The 19103-nt window shown below is 48.2% G+C and overlaps 1 protein-coding gene across 1 annotated transcript in view; it reads left to right on the forward strand.

Annotated features, from left to right (window-relative positions):
* Positions 1-16799, forward strand: part of LOC137432298 (calumenin) — a 33051-nt gene extending 16252 nt beyond the window's left edge. The window contains 6 exon segments of the mRNA XM_068124114.2: positions 11044-11093; positions 11096-11236; positions 11341-11507; positions 13298-13358; positions 15275-15474; positions 15689-16799. Of these exon segments, the coding sequence (XP_067980215.2) occupies positions 11044-11093; positions 11096-11236; positions 11341-11507; positions 13298-13358; positions 15275-15474; positions 15689-15793 (724 nt within the window). The 3' untranslated portion in view covers positions 15794-16799.
* Positions 16800-19103: the final 2304 nt, after the last annotated feature.

Raw genomic sequence — 19103 nt, forward strand, 5'->3', positions numbered from 1 at the left:
CACAAAGCGCCGGTAGTAGGAGCAGAGTCCCAAAAATCCCCGCACCTCTTTGATGGTACGTGGTGCGGGCCACTCCTCTACCGCTTTAATTTTGTCTGGGTCTGTTTTTACCCCCTCGCGGCCAATCACGTGACCTAGATAGGCCACCTCTCTTGCAAACAAAGTGCACTTACTCGGGTTCAGCTTCAACCCTGCCTGTCTGAGGCACCCGAACACCTGGTCCAAATTAGCTAGTGCCTGGGGGAACGTTTGGGCATGTACCAGGACGTCATCCAGGTACACCAGGCATGATTGCCATGGCATGCCGCCTAGTACATGCTCCATCAATCTCTCAAAGGTGGCGGGGGCGTTACACAAACCAAACGGCATCACAGTAAACTGATACAGTCCCTTACCTGTGGAAAATGCCGTTTTCTCCTTCCCTGCCCTATCCATCTCCACCTGCCAATACCCACTCTTGAGGTCCAAAGTTGTGAACCAATTTGAGCCTGCAACGGCATCGAGGGTGTCATCAATCCTTGGCAGGGGATATGAGTCCTTGAGTGTCACGTTGTTTAGCTGGCGATAGTCCACGCAGAACCGCGTGGTCCCATCCTTCTTTTTGACCAGCACAACAGGTGACATCCAAGGACTTCCCGAGGGCTCGATCACACCTGCGTCGAGCATTTTTGCAACCTGCTCGTCAGCTTCCGCCCTCTTGCTCCAAGGGAGCCGTCGGGCGGCCTGACGAATAGGCCGGGCCTCACCGGTGTGGATCTGATGTTTCACCAGGCCCGTACGTCCAATATCCTCGGTGGACAGGGAGAAGAGGTCCAAATGGGACCCAACCAGTTTGTGTAAGGCCTCCCTCTGGGTACCTCCCAACTCTACGCTACTACGATTTACCATCTCGCAAATGGGCTCGGGCCAATTCCTACTTGTTATTGAAGGCTCCCCCCGGGGTCGGCTCGGCTGGACGTTCTCGCCCCTCACTGTCGCGACTTCCTCAACTGGGGTGCAGCCAGCTACCCTCGTGCCCCTTACTATAGTGCGTGGTTCTGTACTCACATTTACTACTCGGACGGCCACTACCGGTCCGTCCGTTTTTACAAGGGTGCGGCCCACGATTAAACCCGGTATGGACTGCGCTGCCACCGGTTCGACCAGGCCGCAGGACTCCTGCCATGTTGGGCGAGCTGCCCACCGGGCCGGCACTATCGCCTCGGCCCTTGGGGGGATGGTCACGGCCTCGGAAGCCTCCAGCTCCGCTCTCTCGGCCGTGCTCACTCCCCCTAACGGCAGCTCTTCTACTCCCACCTGCAGGATCCCCCGGCACAAGTCGATTTTACAACCGCTGGCAGTCAACAGGTCCAACCCTATTAAACATGGGTCGCACACCTCCGCCACCCAAACATCTATCTCCCTCCTTACCGACCCTAACTTGAGGGTCACAGAACCACGCCCTATGATCGGGGCCGTTACCCCGGTAGCAAGCTGCAAACTATAATTTTGCAGGCGCTGGATCTTATCCCAGCCACCTGCACTCGAATCAAGGACCACAGGGCTGATGATCGTGGCGCTAGCTCCTGTGTCCACTACGGCGTCTACCCCCACGCCGGCAATTTTGCATCTAATTGTCAGGCTACCGGTTCCAATTTGGCCACAATAAATGACCTGTCGCGTCAATGAGGGCTCTCCTCCATCCTCTGCTGCCGAACACCGCCCTACGTGCCCGACACCTTCTAGTTTCCCGGGGTCTGGCGGGGGGGTGTCTGGGGTCGGCTAACCCGCTCCCCCCTGGGCGGAGTTGAGGACCTCAACTGCCGGGGATCATCCCGGCGCGCGTTTCGACAGTGCCGCGCCAGGTGACCCAGGCGGTTGCAGGTATAGCACCTCACCTGGTAAGGTGCTTGCCTCCGGAATTCCAAATTCCCCCCCCTGTAGGTCCGAATTGGATTACCCGCTCGTGGTCCACCGCGGGCCACCTCCGGGGCCGCCTGCCATGGTCCAGGTCCTGCCAGGCGCTGGTCCACCAGCCTCCGGACCATGCCCGCCAGGTCAGGACCCACGTCGGGGGCGGGCCCCCTAAGGGGTCCGCCCTCCATCGGGGGTCCCATCTGGCGGACCGCCATTGCGAGACGCTCGCCCCCCCGGGCCAGGGGCCTCGCTGCTTCCCAACGGGCCGCAGCGTCAGCCGCCTGGCTCAGAGTCTGCGGGCGCCACATGGCGAGCTGTTGCCGGAGCTCAATATCCGGGAGGGCCTGGATAAAATGGTCCAGCGCCAGGCTCTCCCGGGAATCCGCTGCCATGCTAGCATGTGCGATCCCCACTGCGCGGCGAATGTCGTGGGCAAGTTCCCCGATGGCTTCCTGGGGCTTGCGCTTTCGCAGCGCGAGCTGAGCTTTAACAAGCTCGCTCTGCTGTTCTATTCCAAATCGATTAATTAGGGCGTCGCGGAGGGCTGGCAGGGTGAGAGCACCCGCTGGTAATGCCGTCAGCACCTCCGCCGCCGCGCCGCGCAATGCGGCCACCAGGTGTACTCCACCTTCGTCCTCACCCCAACCGTTACCCTTACACACACAGTCGAACTGCGCCAGGTACGCGCGTAGATCACTCTTGCCGTCATACGGCGCGAGTGGGACCTTGTGGGACCACCTCGTATGCGAGTCGTTGCCCGCCGGCCGGACCCCGTGCGTCGCCCCTTGCGGGGTCAGCGCGGGGCCGAACCGGCCGGGCCCCCACAGTACATTACCCCCAAGGGGCTCTCGTTCCTCCCCGGTCCCTCCAACAACTACCCCTGTTGGTGTCGATGCATGGGTCACACCTCCGCAACCCGCTACCCATTCCATACCACCACAACCTTGCTCACCCACACCTCGCACCTCTCGTTCCATACCCTCCGGACCAGCCATACACCTCACTCTTGGCCTCTCACGAACATCCGGGTCTATCTCGACCCCCAAGCTTATTAAATCACCTGGCGCATCATACGCACGACCATATTGGTCACCACTTACACCGGGTCCTCTTTCTCTTCGCTTCTCCTCCATCACCTGCGAATCCCTCATCCGGTTAATGAGCACATCATCACGATCCGAACACAGACTTTGGACCAATTCTTTTACTTCCTCCTTTATCTCTTTCTTATCCTCTCTCCGTCGCTTCTTAATTTCGCTCACCCCTTCTTCCACTTCTTCTAATTTTTGCTTCATCTCCTTCATCTCTTCGTGCGCCCCTTTAAGTTCTTCCTCTAACTCCACTTTATTTTTTTCTATGTGCTCCCGCACCTCCCGCTCTTTAACCTCCATTACCTCTACCACCTTGTCCATTTTCCTCGTCAGGTCCTCATGTACCGTCTGGCACTCTTTTTTAATTACCCCTACGTCCTTTTTCATCTCCTTCTGTGTCGATTTTAAACCCTCTATTACCGCTGTGTTCTTCTTTACCTGGTCCCCCAACTCCTTTTGTCCCACTGTCAGTTGTTCTACTCCCAGCGTCAACTCCTCTATACCACCTTGCAATTTTACAGTCCCCTTTCTCACCTCTTTCTCCATGCGCTCCTTACAGTGCCTCACCTCCTCGCGCACTCCTCCGACCTCCTCACTCACTCCTCTTCTGATCTCCTCTCCCATCACTTGCATCTCCTGCCCAGATGCCACCCTCATCTGCTCCATTTCCTCCCTGTGAGCATCCAGTTTGGTTTCTACCCCCATTCTGACCCCCTCTATCTGCTGCTCCATTTGTTTAACTTCCCTTTCCGCTTGGTCCCTCATGTCCCTCAATTTGCCTTCCATACTGTTTTCTAACCCCTCTAACCCCTTTTGCATCCCTTCCATTTGATTCTCTTGAGCGGCCATTCTGTTTTCTACCCCCGTTAACCCATTTTTCACTTCTTTTATCCCGTTGTCTAACCCCTCAAAATTATTGTCTAACTTCCCAATTTTCTTGTCTAACTCCTCAAAATTATTGTCTAACTTCTCACCGGTACCCCTCGCTTCGTCCCTCATTACCCCCATTTGGTTTCCCATTACCCCCATTTGGCCCTCTAATCGCTCACCCTGAGCCCTCATTCCCACAATTTGGTCTCCCATTCGTTCCATAAGGGCCCTCATTTGCAACATAAAAAGGTTCGGATCCACCAGGGGCGCTGCCACGGTCGCGGGCGCGGTGACCAGCGAGGCGCCATTTTGCGCGTCTGCTACCCTCGCTGCTTCGCTCTCCTCACGTCCCTCAATTTGGTCCTGGACCGACCCTGCCTCACTCTCCCCTACCGGACCCCAGCCGTCTTGATCCGCCATAGCGCGACTTGCAAAATTCGAGTTTCGTAAAACAAAACAAATTTCGGCCGCTCCAAATTTTGACCAAATTTTTTTTTTTTTCCTATTCGTTTTTTTTTTTCTTCAAAATTTGGTCGGGCCTCGAATCCCACTCCTGACACCAATTGTTACAGACACGACTTTGGTGTTAAAGTGGGCCGAGCGGAATGGCCGTCGTGTCCGCACAAATTACCCGACTATACTCGACGTTGACGAAGTCGCGCGATGCTGGCTCAATAAGAAAAAGAAGACACCCGGCTGGATCACAATCACACAATACGACACCAACGTTTCGATTCTCAAGTATATTCGTACGGAAAAAGGTTAGATTACAGGGGCTAGAGGTATATTACAGGAAGACAGGCACTTAGACACACTCTTATATTAACCCCGGACAGACGACAGACACACGGGACAAAATGCTGACTCACACGGGGGTTGATGAAAAGGAAAGGCAGGTCGCGATGGCTCAAGGTGCACTCTTGGCTCAAAGCAGGGTACACGGTTCGGTCCAGAGATGCGGGGAGGTCTCGTCGCAGCGCTCAGAGGTGACGTTCTTTCTCAGGCCTCTCCAAACTCAGGCGCATCTGTTTCAGCGCTCGCAGGTCCGTCTTTCTCCAGCTGGGGGCGAATCTGACGTCACGTCCGGCAAGCGGCTGCGTATATCCGGCGGGGAGTGACACGCCCTCGGCTCGTTAGCTCCGCCTCGTGGAATCGGCACGCTGCTTCTCATTGGGTGCGTGCGGGGGGGTTACTGGCTCCGCCCCCGACGAGGAGCTGACAGCCAGCCCCTTCGGGGTAACCCCGTGGAGCGCATGGTCTGGAGCTAATCGAGCCGGTGTGAGGACGCATCCTCCCCCGCTCCGCCGCCATCCCCTCTGTTGTTGTTGTAATTGTTGTTGTAGTTGTTGTTATTGTTGTTGTTTGGGGAAGAAGATGGGAGGAGGTATGGGAAAGGTCCTAAACTCACTACTGATGCCATATAATCACATTCTGGTGCAACGAAGAGTCATAATTAATGGAGACGAGGCCTTAACTGACATAGAATAAGAATAACTAGGAAGATGTCCGAAAGTTGTCTACGTGTGGTGCGGTGGACCTGGGCACGACATTTAATGGGGGAATAAGGGGAAGGTCGGCTCTACTGATTGTTATTTACATGCAATGGGACTAGGGAATGGGGGACTGGGGAAAGTTGGGGAGTATTAGAGAAAATAGGGGAATATTTACAAGCGGATATGGAGGCCAAATTCCATATTCGCAACAATATATATATATATATGTATATATGTATATATGTATATATGTATATATGTATATATATATATATATATATATATATATATATATATATATATGTATATATATGTATATATATATATATATATATATATATATATATATATATATGTGTATGTATATATATGTATATATATATATATATATATTTTTTTTTTTTGGCAAGGAACGGGCACCCACGTACGGGCATGCCCTATAGATAGATAGATATATATATATATATATATATATATATATATATATATATGTATGTATGTATGTATATATATATACGGGTACGGGTACGGGCACCCACGTACGGGCATGCCCTATAGATAGATATATATATATAGTATATATATATATATACTATATATATATAGTATATATATATATATATATATATATATATAATATATATATATATATGTATGTATATGTATGTATGTATGTATATATATATATGTATGTATGTATGTATGTATGTATGTATGTATGTATGTATATATATATGTATGTATGTATGTATGTATGTATATATATATATATATATATATATATATATATATATATATAGTATATATATATATTATATATATATATATATATATATATATATATATATATATATAATATATTTTTTGTATACAGGATCGAGGCTCGTGAAAGAGCTAACATTTATCACACAAAAAATCAAACAGACACACAAAACATAATAAGGGTGGCGGTAGACAAGATGGGGAGAGAAGGGGAAGCACACAAACACAACATTTGAGAGCAGGGACTTCGGGAGATCTGTTGGAGGGCTTGGGGGAGGAGGCGTGGGAAGGGAGGGGGGGGGTGGGAGAAGTATAAAACACAAGGACACCAAGGACTTCCAGGACAGAAGTTGGTATTTCAAAAAAGTGGATTTGGGGTGAAATTAGCGGGGGTAGAAAAGATCAAGGTTTTGGATGGAGGAAGATAAGAGATGGTGGTGAACAGCTGTTTTAAAGACCTGGAGGGTGCAGTGGGATTGAAGAGAGTGAGGGAGTTTGTTCCAGAGGTGGGAGAAAAGAGGAATGAAGGAGTGAAGGTGAGCAGAGAGTCTTGATTTTGGCAGTTTAACCATAAGAGGGTTGCAGGCAGATCTTGTGCGACCTGCAGGAATATTTGGGGGACAGAGCCCAGAGAGAGCTGGGGGGGGGGGGGGCAAGGCCAGAGAGGAGTCTGTAGAAGACGGAAAGACCACCAAACCTGCCTGCGGTGAGTGAGTGAAAGGCCCGGACTTAGCTTCATCACAGGAGATTCCAATGATTCTGAACGCTTTGGTTTCAACAGCGTGAAGACGAGCTAGGTTTGAGGCAGGAGCACCAGCCCAGAGGGGAGAGCAGTATTCCATTGAGCTGCGGATGAAAGCCTTGTATGTGGTGAGGAGCTCAGGTTCTGCCACGGAAGGACTTCACACGACGGAGGATGCCCAGTCGGCGACTGGCTTTGGAGGCCAGATTTGAAATGTGGTTTTCCCAGGAAAGATCATGGCAGATAGTGAGACCCAAAAGCTTGAGTGACAGAACTTCTTGGAGAGGATTATTCAGAAAGTGGATGGGAGGGTTGTCCAGTCGGTCTTTTCGGAGAGACATCGTAAGAGTGTGAGATTTGTCAGGATTGAAAGACATGTTCCACTTGTTTGCCCAGTCTGTGATTTTGTCCAGGTCTGTAGAGGGTGAGGAGGCTGCAGACTGCCGATCTGAGGGATGAGGAATGGAGCGACAGAGAGTAGAGTCATCAGCAAAGAGATAGAGAGGATTTTCAAGAGAGTCAGAGAGATCATTGATATAAAATAAACCACCTTTAGAGGCCATTTTTCCCCGCAAAGCGGGGGTTGGCCTTTTTCGGGAACCGTGGTTGTTGTTGTTTTTCGGTCCCCTTTTTGAAGCAATGTTTTACGGCCGGATGCCCTTCCTGACGCCAACCATTTTTGCCGCCTTTAACGACAAACAAGGAATTACCAGTGAGCTGGTACTCAGCCGACCTCGGAAGGATGACAGGCTGAGTCAACCCCCCTGGCGTTAATTCAGCGATCGACCGGGATTCGAACCCAGGATCCTAGGATCCTAAACCTAGCCGCTAGCCCAACACCAGAGTCACCAGAGAGATCATTGATGAAGACCAGAAAAAGCACAGGGCCCAGAACACTGCCTTGGGGAACTCCAGCCTGAACAGGAAGAGGAGATGAGGGAAACCCATTCAGGGCCACACGTGAGAGGAAGTCCGCCAGCCATGCGTGGAGATTTCCATGGATACCAAAGGAGGAGAGTTTGGTGAGCACAGGGGGGTGCCAGACCGTATCGAAGGCACGTGATGTGTCAAGGGAGACAGCTCTAATTTCCTGTTTGGCATTGAGGACCTCCATCCATTGTTGAGAAAGCAGAAGCAGCATGTCCAGAGTAGAGTGACCTGGTCTGAAACCAAATTGACGATCAGAGATCAAGCCATTTGAGAAGAGGAAAGATTTCATATCCGAAGCAATGATGGATGCCATGACTTTGCTGATAATTGGGAGAAGGCTGATTGGTCTGTAGTTGCTAGGATCTGTTTTTGAACCTTTTTTGTGCAAAGCGGTGATGTTGGGTGATTTCCAAGCAGATGGCAGATGACCTTGAGCAAAAGGGAGGGTGAAGAGAACAGAGAGAGGGAATGAAAGAGCGAAAGAACAGGATTTTAGGACCCGTGGGCTGATGCCGTAGGTCCAGTTGCAGAATCAGTCGAGGGTAGACAGAAACTTTTCCACCCTTGTCAAGTTTCATCCAAATCCATCCATAACTTTTTGAGATATCCTGCTATGTATCGTTTTTGGCCCTATCTCCCAATGGTGAAAAATCACTTTAAAAATTAAATAATTCTCATATTCGAATCCATATTCAGATCATCACCAAATGTCGAATCCTTCTTGTCAGACACCCAACCGGTCCACCAAGTTTCGTCCAAATCCATCCACAACTTTTTGAGATATCCTGCTATGTATCGTTTTTGGCCCTATCTCCCAATGGTGAAGAATCACTTAAAAAATTATAGTATCCAGATCTTCACCAAAATCTAATCGTTTCGTCCTTGTCACATACGCTACATTTCTGCCAAATTTCGTCCCGAATCCGTCCACAACATTTTGAGATATTTTGTTCACATGGTGGAAACCTTTCCTTTCCTCCTGACAAGGTGGAAAAGTTTCTGTCAACCCTCGACTCTGATTCTGCAACTGGACCCGACGGCATCAGCCCACAGGTCCTAAAATCCTGCTCTGCTGCTCCTATCTCACCCTCTCTCTGTTCTCTTCACCCTCTCTTTTGCTCAAGGTCAACTGCCATCTGCTTGGAAATCAGCCAACATCACCGCTTTGCACAAAAAAGGTGCAAAAACAGATCCTAGCAACTACAGACCAATCAGCCTTCTCCCAATTATCAGCAAAGTCATGGAATCCATCATTGCTTCGGATATGAAATCTTTCCTCTTCTCCAATGGCTTGATCTCTGATCATCAATTTGGTTCAGACCAGGTCACTCTACTCTGGACATGCTGCTTCTGCTGTCTCAACAATGGATGGAGGTCCTCAATGCCAAACAGGACATTAGAGCTGTCTCCCTCGACATATCACGTGCCTTCGACACGGTCTGGCACCCCGCTCTGCTCACCAAACTCTCCTCCTTTGGTATCCATGGAAATCTCCACGCATGGCTGGCGGACTTCCTCTCTAGTCGTCGTCAACGTGTGGCCCTGAATGGGGTTTCTCTCATCTCCTCTTCTGTTCAGGCTGGAGTTCCCCAAGGCAGTGTTCTGGGCCCCGTGCTTTTTCTGGTCTTCATCAATGATCTCTCTGACTCTCTCGAAAATCCTCTCTATCTCTTTGCTGATGATTCCACTCTCTGCCGCTCCATACCTCTTCCCTCAGATCGGCAGTCTGCTGCCTCCTCACTCTCTGAAGACCTGGACAAAATCACAGACTGGTCAAACAAGTGGAACATGTCTTTCAATCCTGACAAATCTCACACTCTTACTATGTCTCTCCGAAAAGATCGACTGGACAACCCTCCCATCTACTTTCTCAACAATCCTCTCCAAGAAGTTCTGTCGCTCAAGATTTTGGGTCTCACTATCTGCCATGATCTTTCTTGGGAAAACCACATTTCCAAGCTGGCCTCCAAAGCCAGTCGCCGACTGGCATCCTCCCCGTCGTGCGAAGTCCTTCCTCGGCACACCTGAGCTCCTCACCACATACAAGGCTTTCATCCGCAGCTCAATGGAATACTGTTCTCCCCTATGGGCCGGTGCTCCTGCCTCACACCTAGCTCGGCTTCACGCTGTTGAAACCAAAGCTTTCAGAATTATTGGAATCTCCCGCGATGAAGCTATCTCTGAGGGCCTTTCACTCACTCACCGCAGGCAGGTAGGTGGTCTTTCTGTCTTCTACCGACTCCTCTCCGCCTTGCACCCCCAGCTCTCTCTGTGCTCTGTCCCCCAAATATTCCTACAGGTCGCACAAGATCTGCCAGCAACCCTCTGATGGTTAAACTGCCGAAATCTCGGCTCTCTGCTCACCTTCACTCTTTCATTCCTCTTTTTCTCCCGCCTCTGGAACAAACTCCCTCACTCCCTTCAATCCCACTCCTCCCTCCAGGTCTTTAAAACAGCTGTTCAACCACCATCTCTTATCTTCCCCCATCCAAAACCTTGATCTTTTCTACCCCCCGCTAATTCACCCAGATCCACCTTGTTTGAAATTCCAACTTCTTTCCTGGAAGTCCTGGCAGTGTCCATATGTTTATACCTCTCCCACCACCCCCTTCCCATGCCCCCCCCCCCAAAGCCCTCGCCCTCTCTCAGATCTCTCGATGTCTCCATGTCTCTCGGTCCCTGCTCTCAAATGTTGTGTTTGTGTCCTTCCCCCCTCTCTCCCCATCTTGTCTACCGCTCCCGATGTTATATGTTTTTATGTGTCGGTTTGTCTTTCTGTGTGATTAATGTTCGCTCTTTCACCGAGCCTCGATCTTGTATACAAAAAAAAAAAAAAAAAAAAAAAGAACAGACAGTCAGGGGTGAAAACATAACCTCCATCCACCTTTGGTGGCGGAGGTAATAAGGCGGTGTAAAGGATAGGGGTTATATGGTGGTGGTAAACATTAAAAAAAAATTTTGACAACTTTAAAATCTTGGTTTTATTTCAATTGAATTGTATACTTGAACATCACAAAACACAAATCCCCTTTTTGGCACTTTCCAAGACCTTATGTTGAGCAGTACTTGGCACAAAATATTACGGCATTTTCCATCATCTCAACCAATCAAATTTTCTGTACGCAGACCCCTCAAATGTCCTTTTTCTCCCCCCAAGACTGCGTGCGGTAAGGTGTTCTATGAACTCTGCAGTTCTTTGATGTTATGATGAAATTTATGACTATTGTTTTTTTTTTTTCCACTGCTCTTTAACCTACAGCAAACTGGTAGACAAGATTGATGGTGATGGAGATGGGTTGGTGATTGAGAGTGATTGAAGCACTGGATTAAGCAAATACAAAAGCGATACGTGTTAGATGACGTGCAGAGACACTGGAAGGAATACGATATGAACAAGGATAATCACATATCCTGGGAGGAATACAGAAATACAACGTATGGCTTCTATATCGGTGAGATGTTCTTGAGCAAGGTTCCAGATGCCTCGAGTGCCGTCAAACTAGCTCTTCTCCACCTAGTCTCTCATTCTCCTCCCATTGTTGCTGACGCTTTGCAGAGAACGAGGAGTCTGAAGACGGGTTCGATTATCACAAGATGATGGCGCGTGATGAGCGAAGGTTTAAAATGGCTGATAGAGACGGAGATTTAAGAATGACTCAAGAGGAGTTCTCGGCCTTCTTGCATCCAGAGGAACATAGTCATATGATTGATATCGTTATAACGGTAAGGATGTCTACGAGGGTCGTTTGGAAAGGGACGTGTCTTGTTCTGTCTCCATATTGGTGCAAAATTGAAAGGTTTTTCACTCTTTTCACAGCGACTACCTTTTATAATGCATATAATTCCATGTGTGAGTTGTTTTCAGCAATGTATCAGATGTCTGTTTGGGTTGTCTTCATGTTCTCATTTATTTTATTGTCTTGTAGTTGTATCCTGTTTACATGAGATATATTGCACTTACTTTAATGGTCCCAAATATTCACACCTTGTGGGGTCGGCCAGGTAAGGATTCCTTGTGGGGTCGGCTAGGTAAAGTTTTTCACAACCCAGCTGGCTAGGCCTGATGAGTGAAGGTTTTCCATGTACATTACATGTACTGAAGGTGATTTGAGTGGGAATTTCTAATTTATTAATGTTGCCGCTGATAGCTCATCTACTCTTCGCAAAGGACACCGTCGATTTTTTTTTTTTTTTAACATCCCCCAGCTAATGCTTGCAGAAATGTATTTTGGTTAAGGTCCTTCCAATGGTTGGCGCACACATTGATACATCGCTCTACACATCAAACTCGAGGGTGAGAGTTCCTACACATCAAACTCGAGGGTGAGAGTTCATAGCTGGGTCAATATTAAAATGCAGGCTATTCTTTAATTTATTATCAAACCTTTAAAATGGTCTCAGAAATATTTTTTGAATATGTGTGTGTGTGTGTATATATATATATATATATATATATATATCAGCGAGGTACCTGTGCTATGCACGGGTGGGAGGCCAAAAGCAAACAAACAATGTGGAAGCAGTGAATGCTAAAGCATGGAATCAATAAATTCCACATTCTTGTGCCAGCTTTAGTCGAACATCGGGCATTGACTGACAACAGGTACATGAATGACTTGGGCAAAAAACGTACCCCACTAAATGGTTCTATACCCAGTCCATGGGGCGAATCCACGAATGTCACGATTAAAGTAAAAACCCTCACGTCATTTCCTCATTCATATTTCAACTCGATATCTCTATTTTCATTCCAAACAACAGTATCATTCCATTCATACCTTAATACCATAACAAAATACTGTGTTAAATGATTATTGTATTGAGATGTTATTATCATCATGTATTCCCCTGGTGTTGGGCTAGCGGCTAGGGTGCCGGCTTAGGATCCTAGGATCCTGGGTTCGAATCCCGGTCAATCGCTGAATTAACGCCAGGGGGGTTGACTCAGCCTGTCATCCTTCCGAGGTCGGCAAATTGAGTACCAGTTCACTGGTAATTCCCTGCTTGTCGTTAAAGGCGGCAAAAAGGGTTGGCGTCAGGAAGGGCATCCGGCCGTAAAACATTGCTTCAAAAAGGGGACCGAAAAACAACAACAACCACAGTTCCCGAAAAAGGCCAACCCCCGCTTGCGGGGAAAAATGGCCTCTAAAGGTGGTTTTTTATTCACCTCTGGATTCGGGGCAGGTTTGTATCGAGTTAATTACCAAATCATAATTTTAATGAGGAACTTATGGAACCTCCTACCTACCTTACAACATTCGCTGGGACCCCAAAACGTTCCACAGAAGGTTTGGTGGTGCTAGTCCCAAAACTGAGGGAGTAGTTAGAGGATGGACAGACACTCCTATTTTATTAAATATACATATACACATACACACTGCCCTCTTGTAGTATGGATGTGCTAATCAATTGTACAATATGAAACACTATGATTCGCGTGCATGTTTTTGTCCATTTTGACAATGAAAGATGTATGCTGCTGTTACGTTAAGCTTGTATTTTTGTTTCAACAGGAAACTATTGAAGATATTGATAAGGATGGAGATGGAAAAATTGATATAAATGAGTATATAGGTGAGTTTGCACAATCCGTTCTTCATTTACTCATATTTTACCGGTGTAAGCTCAATTGTTCATTAAGGAGGTCCTTAATGCCAAACAGGAAATCAGAGCTGTCTCCCTTGACATATCGCATGCCTTCGATACTGTCTGGCACCCCGCTAAGCTCACTGAACTCTCCTCCTATGGTATCCATGAAAATCTCCACACATGGCTTTCAGACTCCCTCTCTGGTCGTAGTCAACGTGTGGCCCTCAATGGGTTTCTCTCATCTCCTCTTCCTGTTCAGGCTGGAGTTCCCCAAGGCAGTGTTCTGGGCCCTGTGCTTTTTCTGGTCTTCATCAATGATCTCTCTGACTCTCTTGAAAATCCTCTCTACCTCTTTGCTGATGACTCTACTCTCTGTCGCTCCATTCCTCATCCCTCAGATCGGCAGTCTGCAGCCTCCTCACTCTCTGTAGACCTGGACAAAATCACAGACTGGGCAAACAAGTGGAACATGTCTTTCAATCCTGACAAATCTCAGACTCTTACAATGTCTCTCCGAAAAGACCTACTGGACAACCCTCCCATCCACTTTCTGAACAATCCTCTCCAAGAAGTTCTGTCACTCAAGCTTTTGGGTCTCACTATCTGCCATGATCTTTCCTGGGAAAACCACACTTCAAATCTGGCCTCCAAAGCCAGTCGCCGACTGGGCATCCTCCGTCATGCGAAGTCCTTCCTTGGCACACCTGAGCTCCTCACCACATACAAGGCTTTAATCCGCAGCTCAATGGAATACTGCTCTCCCCTCTGGGCTGGTGCTCCTGCCTCACACCTAGCTCGTCTTCACGCTGTTGAAACCAAAGCATTCAGAATCATTGGAATCTCCCGCGATGAAGCTAACTCCAAGGGCCTTTCACTCACTCACCGCAGGCAGGTTGGTGGCCTTTCCGTCTTCTACCGACTCCTCTCTGGCCTTGCCCCCCCCACCCCCCAGCTCTCTCTGTGCTCTGTCCCCCAAATATTCCTACAGGTCGCACATGATCTGCCAGCAACCCTCTTATGGTTAAACTGCCAAAATCTAGACTCGCTGCTCACCTTCACCCTTTCATTCCTCTTTTCTCTCGCCTGTGGAACAAGCTCCCTCACTCTCTTCAATCCCACTCCTCCTTCCAGGTCTTTAAATCAGCTGTACACCACCATCTCTTATCTTCCCCCATCCAAAACCTTGATCTTTTCTACCCCCGTTAATTCACCCCAGATCCACTTTTTTGAAATAGCAACTTCTTTCCTGGAAGTCCTAGCAGTGTCCATGTGTTTTATACCTCTCCCATCCCCACCCCCTCTCCCATGCTTCCTCCCCCCCAAGCCCTCTCCCTCCCACAGATCTCCCGATGTCCCTGCTCTCAAATGTTGTAGTTGTGTGCTTCCCTCTCTCTCCCAATCTTGTCTCCCGCTCCATTTATCATAAGTTTTATGTGTGAGTTTGTCGTTTTGTGATTAATGTTAGCTCTTACACGAGCCTCGATCTTGTATTTTTTTTATTATTATTTTTTTGTATACTGAATCGAGGCTCGTGAAAGAGCTAACATTTATTTCACAAAAAAATCAACCAGACAAACAAGATATATAAAAAGAGGGAGCGGAAGACAAGATGGGGAGAGAAGGGGAAGCACACAAACATAACATTTGAGGGCAGGGAGATGTGTGGGAGGGAGAGGGCTTGGGGGGAGGAAGCGTGGGAAGGGGGGGAGGGGTGGGAGAAGTATAAAACACAAGGACACCAAGGACTTCCAGGACAGAAGTTGATATTTCAAAAAAGTGGATTTGGGGTGAAATTAGCGGGGGTAGAAAAGATCAAGGTATTTAAAAACAAAACAAAAAAAAGCAGCATTGCATTTTGTAATCGAGCTCTGTTTTCCCACTGGCATTGGGTTCTCGTTCAGGTGACATGTATTCCCCTAATGGTGACGCCGAGGAGCCCGATTGGGTGAGAACTGAACGGGAGCAGTTCCATGAATTCAGGGATAAAAACAAGGATGGCAAAATGGACCGCGAAGAGACCAGGAACTGGATCCTTCCGCCAGACTATGACCATGCCGAAATTGAAGCGAAACACCTCGTCTTTGAGTCCGATATTAACGAGGTTTGTGAGGTCGAGGGCAAGATTGATGATGTTGGTTTATAATGTCTCGGAGTGGGAGGATGTGTGATTATTTTTCGCAAAAATTGTGGTGACTTTAAATGGTTACAACCTATTCTGCTACAGTCTTGATTGCTGTCTACCGTAGTCTCGTCGATTAATAGTTCAATTGTGATGTAATGAACCGACACTTGTGTTTTGTCTATTTTCTCTTCAGGATGGAAAGCTAACGAAGCAAGAGATTCTGGACAAGTATGATGTTTTTGTCGGGAGTCAGGCCACCAACTACGGCGAGGCATTAAAACGACATGAAGAGTTTTAAATGACCCCTTGTGGATCTTCACCAACGCTGTTTACTTCTTTTTTTTTGTTAAAGTGTGTGAGCCGGCTATCCTACAAGCCAGTGTTGCTCCTCCAGAACCACCATCCTCTTGTCTATTCCAGATGAGATCTATGGGAATCCGGTTTGAAGGGAGATACTCCCACTTTACCGAGTTTGTGACTTGAGTTTTGGTAACCTGCGAGTCTTCGAGACTCTTCGCGGAATGTCCAAACAAAGCTCGTTTGCTTTTGCTTACCAGTTCTCAACACTGAGGTGTATTAATGCGTTTTGGGTTGAAGTTGCTGTTTTAATGTCCACATACAACGTCTGCCGTGGCAGAAAGTCTTTTCATTTTGACTCGTTCGTATTGGATTTGTAAGTTCCCTCGAGACGAAATAACTTTTTAACAAACAGTACAACGAGTCAGGAAGTGCAGCTTTCTGAAGCGATGGTGCTTTGAGGACCTATCGGGTCAACCTATTTCAGTTTATCAAGTATGTGAGCAAATGTGGAATTTATGATTGTCTTCCTAAAAGGTTTGAAGCAGGTATGATTAGTTTGCTGTTTCTGAGTTTCTTTTGAGGAACTTTTACTTTGTTTAATTGCTGTGAACTCCTCGGTTTGAGTCGGTTGCTTCCTCCGCTCTGGAGGGCGCGCCGTAACGATTGGCTTTTTGTACTTGGAACGTTTCTGGCTTCGCCAACGTGAAGTGTGCCTAGAAGTGAAGTTCGCCAACGTGTGCTTCTCGTGCCTAGAGGCTGTCTGCATCACCACGTAGTAGTTTCATTTGGAAATTGCACAATGCAGCTTGTCGCGTAATTCAAAAATGGCAAAGCTGACTTGTACACGTTTCTCGTCAAACTATTCTGTGACCGAAGAGGTTATCGTCAAACTCGAACTCTAATGCATCGCTAAGTTGCATTTGCTTTCGCATTGATAATGCTGCCCTTATTTAATTCACCAGATTCCTCTCCAATGTAATAAATCTTTTTTTTTTTTTATTGTACACGGTGCTTAATGTTGGTTTCTATGGGGGCCTTTACACAGGATGGCGACCTTTGTGCCTCCCTTGTGCGACCATAAAATTTTCCAGGTCGCCGTTGGAGGCTCAAAGGAGGCAGAATGGTTGCCTAGGTCGTTCAAAGGTGGTACACAGGAGGGTCAGACATCGCCATGGTCGCCGTAAATTTTTGAACATGTTCAAAACAGTCGCACAAAGGTCGCTGAGGAGGTTGGTTGCTCAAAGGTGGCTCAAAGGAGGCAGAAGGGAGGCACAAGCATTGCCGTGGTTGCAGAATGGAGGCACAGTGGTCGCCCAATGGTCGCCAGGTAATAGATGCGTTCTGCTGCAAATTTTCCTGTCAATCTGGGCGATGCTTGTGCCTCCCTTGTGCCTCCTTTGGGCGACCAATAGCGTGCATTGAACGATGACTGTGGCGACCGCTGTGCCTCCATTCGGCGACCACGGCAACCCTTGAGCCACCATGGCAAAGCTTTTGCCTCCCTTCTGCCTCCTTTGAGCCACCTGTAGTGCCTCCTCAGCCTGCCTATAAATAGAGGGCTGGTACCTGCAGTGGTTCATTGTGTTTGCAGTGAATGGTGAACAACTCGATTCAAGAAAGTCTCCAGACTCAACAGGCACAAGACATCATGCCTCCCAAGAAGTGCACAAGACCAAGGGCAAAGAACCGCAGAGGTGCCAGGACTACTGAAGAAGAAGGTCCTGCTGGCCATGGTGATCGCCAAGAAGAAGTCCCTGCTGGCCAAGGTGGTGGACATGATGGTGGAGCGCATGCTCCATCCAAACTTGCTCTCCAATTGGTATTTTGTTTCGTAATTCTTGGGCCAACCCTTTGGAGGAGTTCATCGAACATCACTGGCTCCATTCGAAAGTAATTGTAGAAGGACCCTTCATCTTCTAGCCGCAGTTCTTGCATCAGTTGGCTGTCGTCCCCGAATTGTAACCTTCTCTGTTGTGTCAGCGAGGGGCGGACCCACCAGGTTCGTGGTCTCCTTCTTCTGTGCCTGTTCATCCTTCTTCTAAGGACAGCAATGGCCATCTGGTTCACCAGCAGTGCTTGGTGACCTTGTAAGATGGCAGTATGCAAGAGGAGTTGGTTGTTCATCCCAAAATCTTTATCTTCTGGAGATGTTCTCACTTTGGCAGCTAGGATGAAACTGATGGAAAAGCGCCAGAATCAGGGCATATATATACCCAGGCACTCCAAGTTGCCCAGCAGTCGCCAGGTGTCGCCCAAACAATGCTCAAGGGTCACCTAGGAGGCAGAAGCATGGCTGAATGGTCGCCCAGTGGTCGCCGTTAGTTGCCGTTGGTCGCCGTTAGTTGCCGTTGGTCGCCGATGATGGCACAGAGGAGGCTCAATGGTTGCCCAAACATTGCTCGGGGGTCGCCTATGTAGCTTCTAATCGCGTTGGTTGCCGCAGGTTGCACAGGGGAAGCAGGCAGGTGGCGCAGTGGACGCACAGGTCGCTCGTAGATCGCCATGAAAATGCCCGAAAATTGCATTTTTGGTGGTTCAAGGGAGGCACAAGGATCGCTGGAGCAGTTACAGAGAAACAGGATTTTCTGGGTTTAGGCGACCATTGAGCGTCCTGGCCATTTTTTGGTCGTTCAAAGGTGGCACAAAGGTCGCAGCCCTGTGTAAAGGGGGTCTTAATTATTTGAATCGCAGTTTACCATCAATCTAGTTCGTGCAATGATTTATCTTGGGGAAAAGATACCACACCATCGAAGGACAAAATTGTCGACGGCAACAGCTTGTTTATTCCTTTTTTGGTAGACAGTGTTGATGCTTATGGAAGAGGATCTAATGGAATGAAAATAACAGTAGAAAGAGGAGAGTGGGGAAGATTTGGAGAAATGAGGGATGTGGGGAAGAAAAGGACATGAAGGATGAACAAAATGGATAGAGCTGCAAACTCTGTTATAGAAATTTGCTGGAAAATCTGGAAGGAAAATTTGGAAAGAGCTGGGTTTGTGTATGGTTAATGGGGCTATAAAGGATTGTTGTTGTTGTTGTGGATGGGGGATGACGTGAGATGGTGATACAGTTGTCTTTAAGCCCCGGAAGAATGAGTTTGGAAGTTGGTTGCACTGATGAGTCGGGATGGTGGGGTGGGGGGGGGGGGGGGGGGGGAGAACGAGGAACGAATGAGTGGAGGTGAGCAGTCATCCTGGATTTCGGGGGTTTCACCAGATTGAGGCAGGCCATGTGCACCCTGCAGAAACTTGGGCGATGGGCAGGGGAACAAAAAAGAGTAGAGGGTGCAAGAGAAGAAAGTTGCTCGT

This window comes from Myxine glutinosa, chromosome 8 (assembly GCF_964187855.1).
Source record: "Myxine glutinosa chromosome 8, kmMyxGlut1.1, whole genome shotgun sequence".
NCBI classification, from domain to species: domain Eukaryota; kingdom Metazoa; phylum Chordata; class Myxini; order Myxiniformes; family Myxinidae; genus Myxine; species Myxine glutinosa.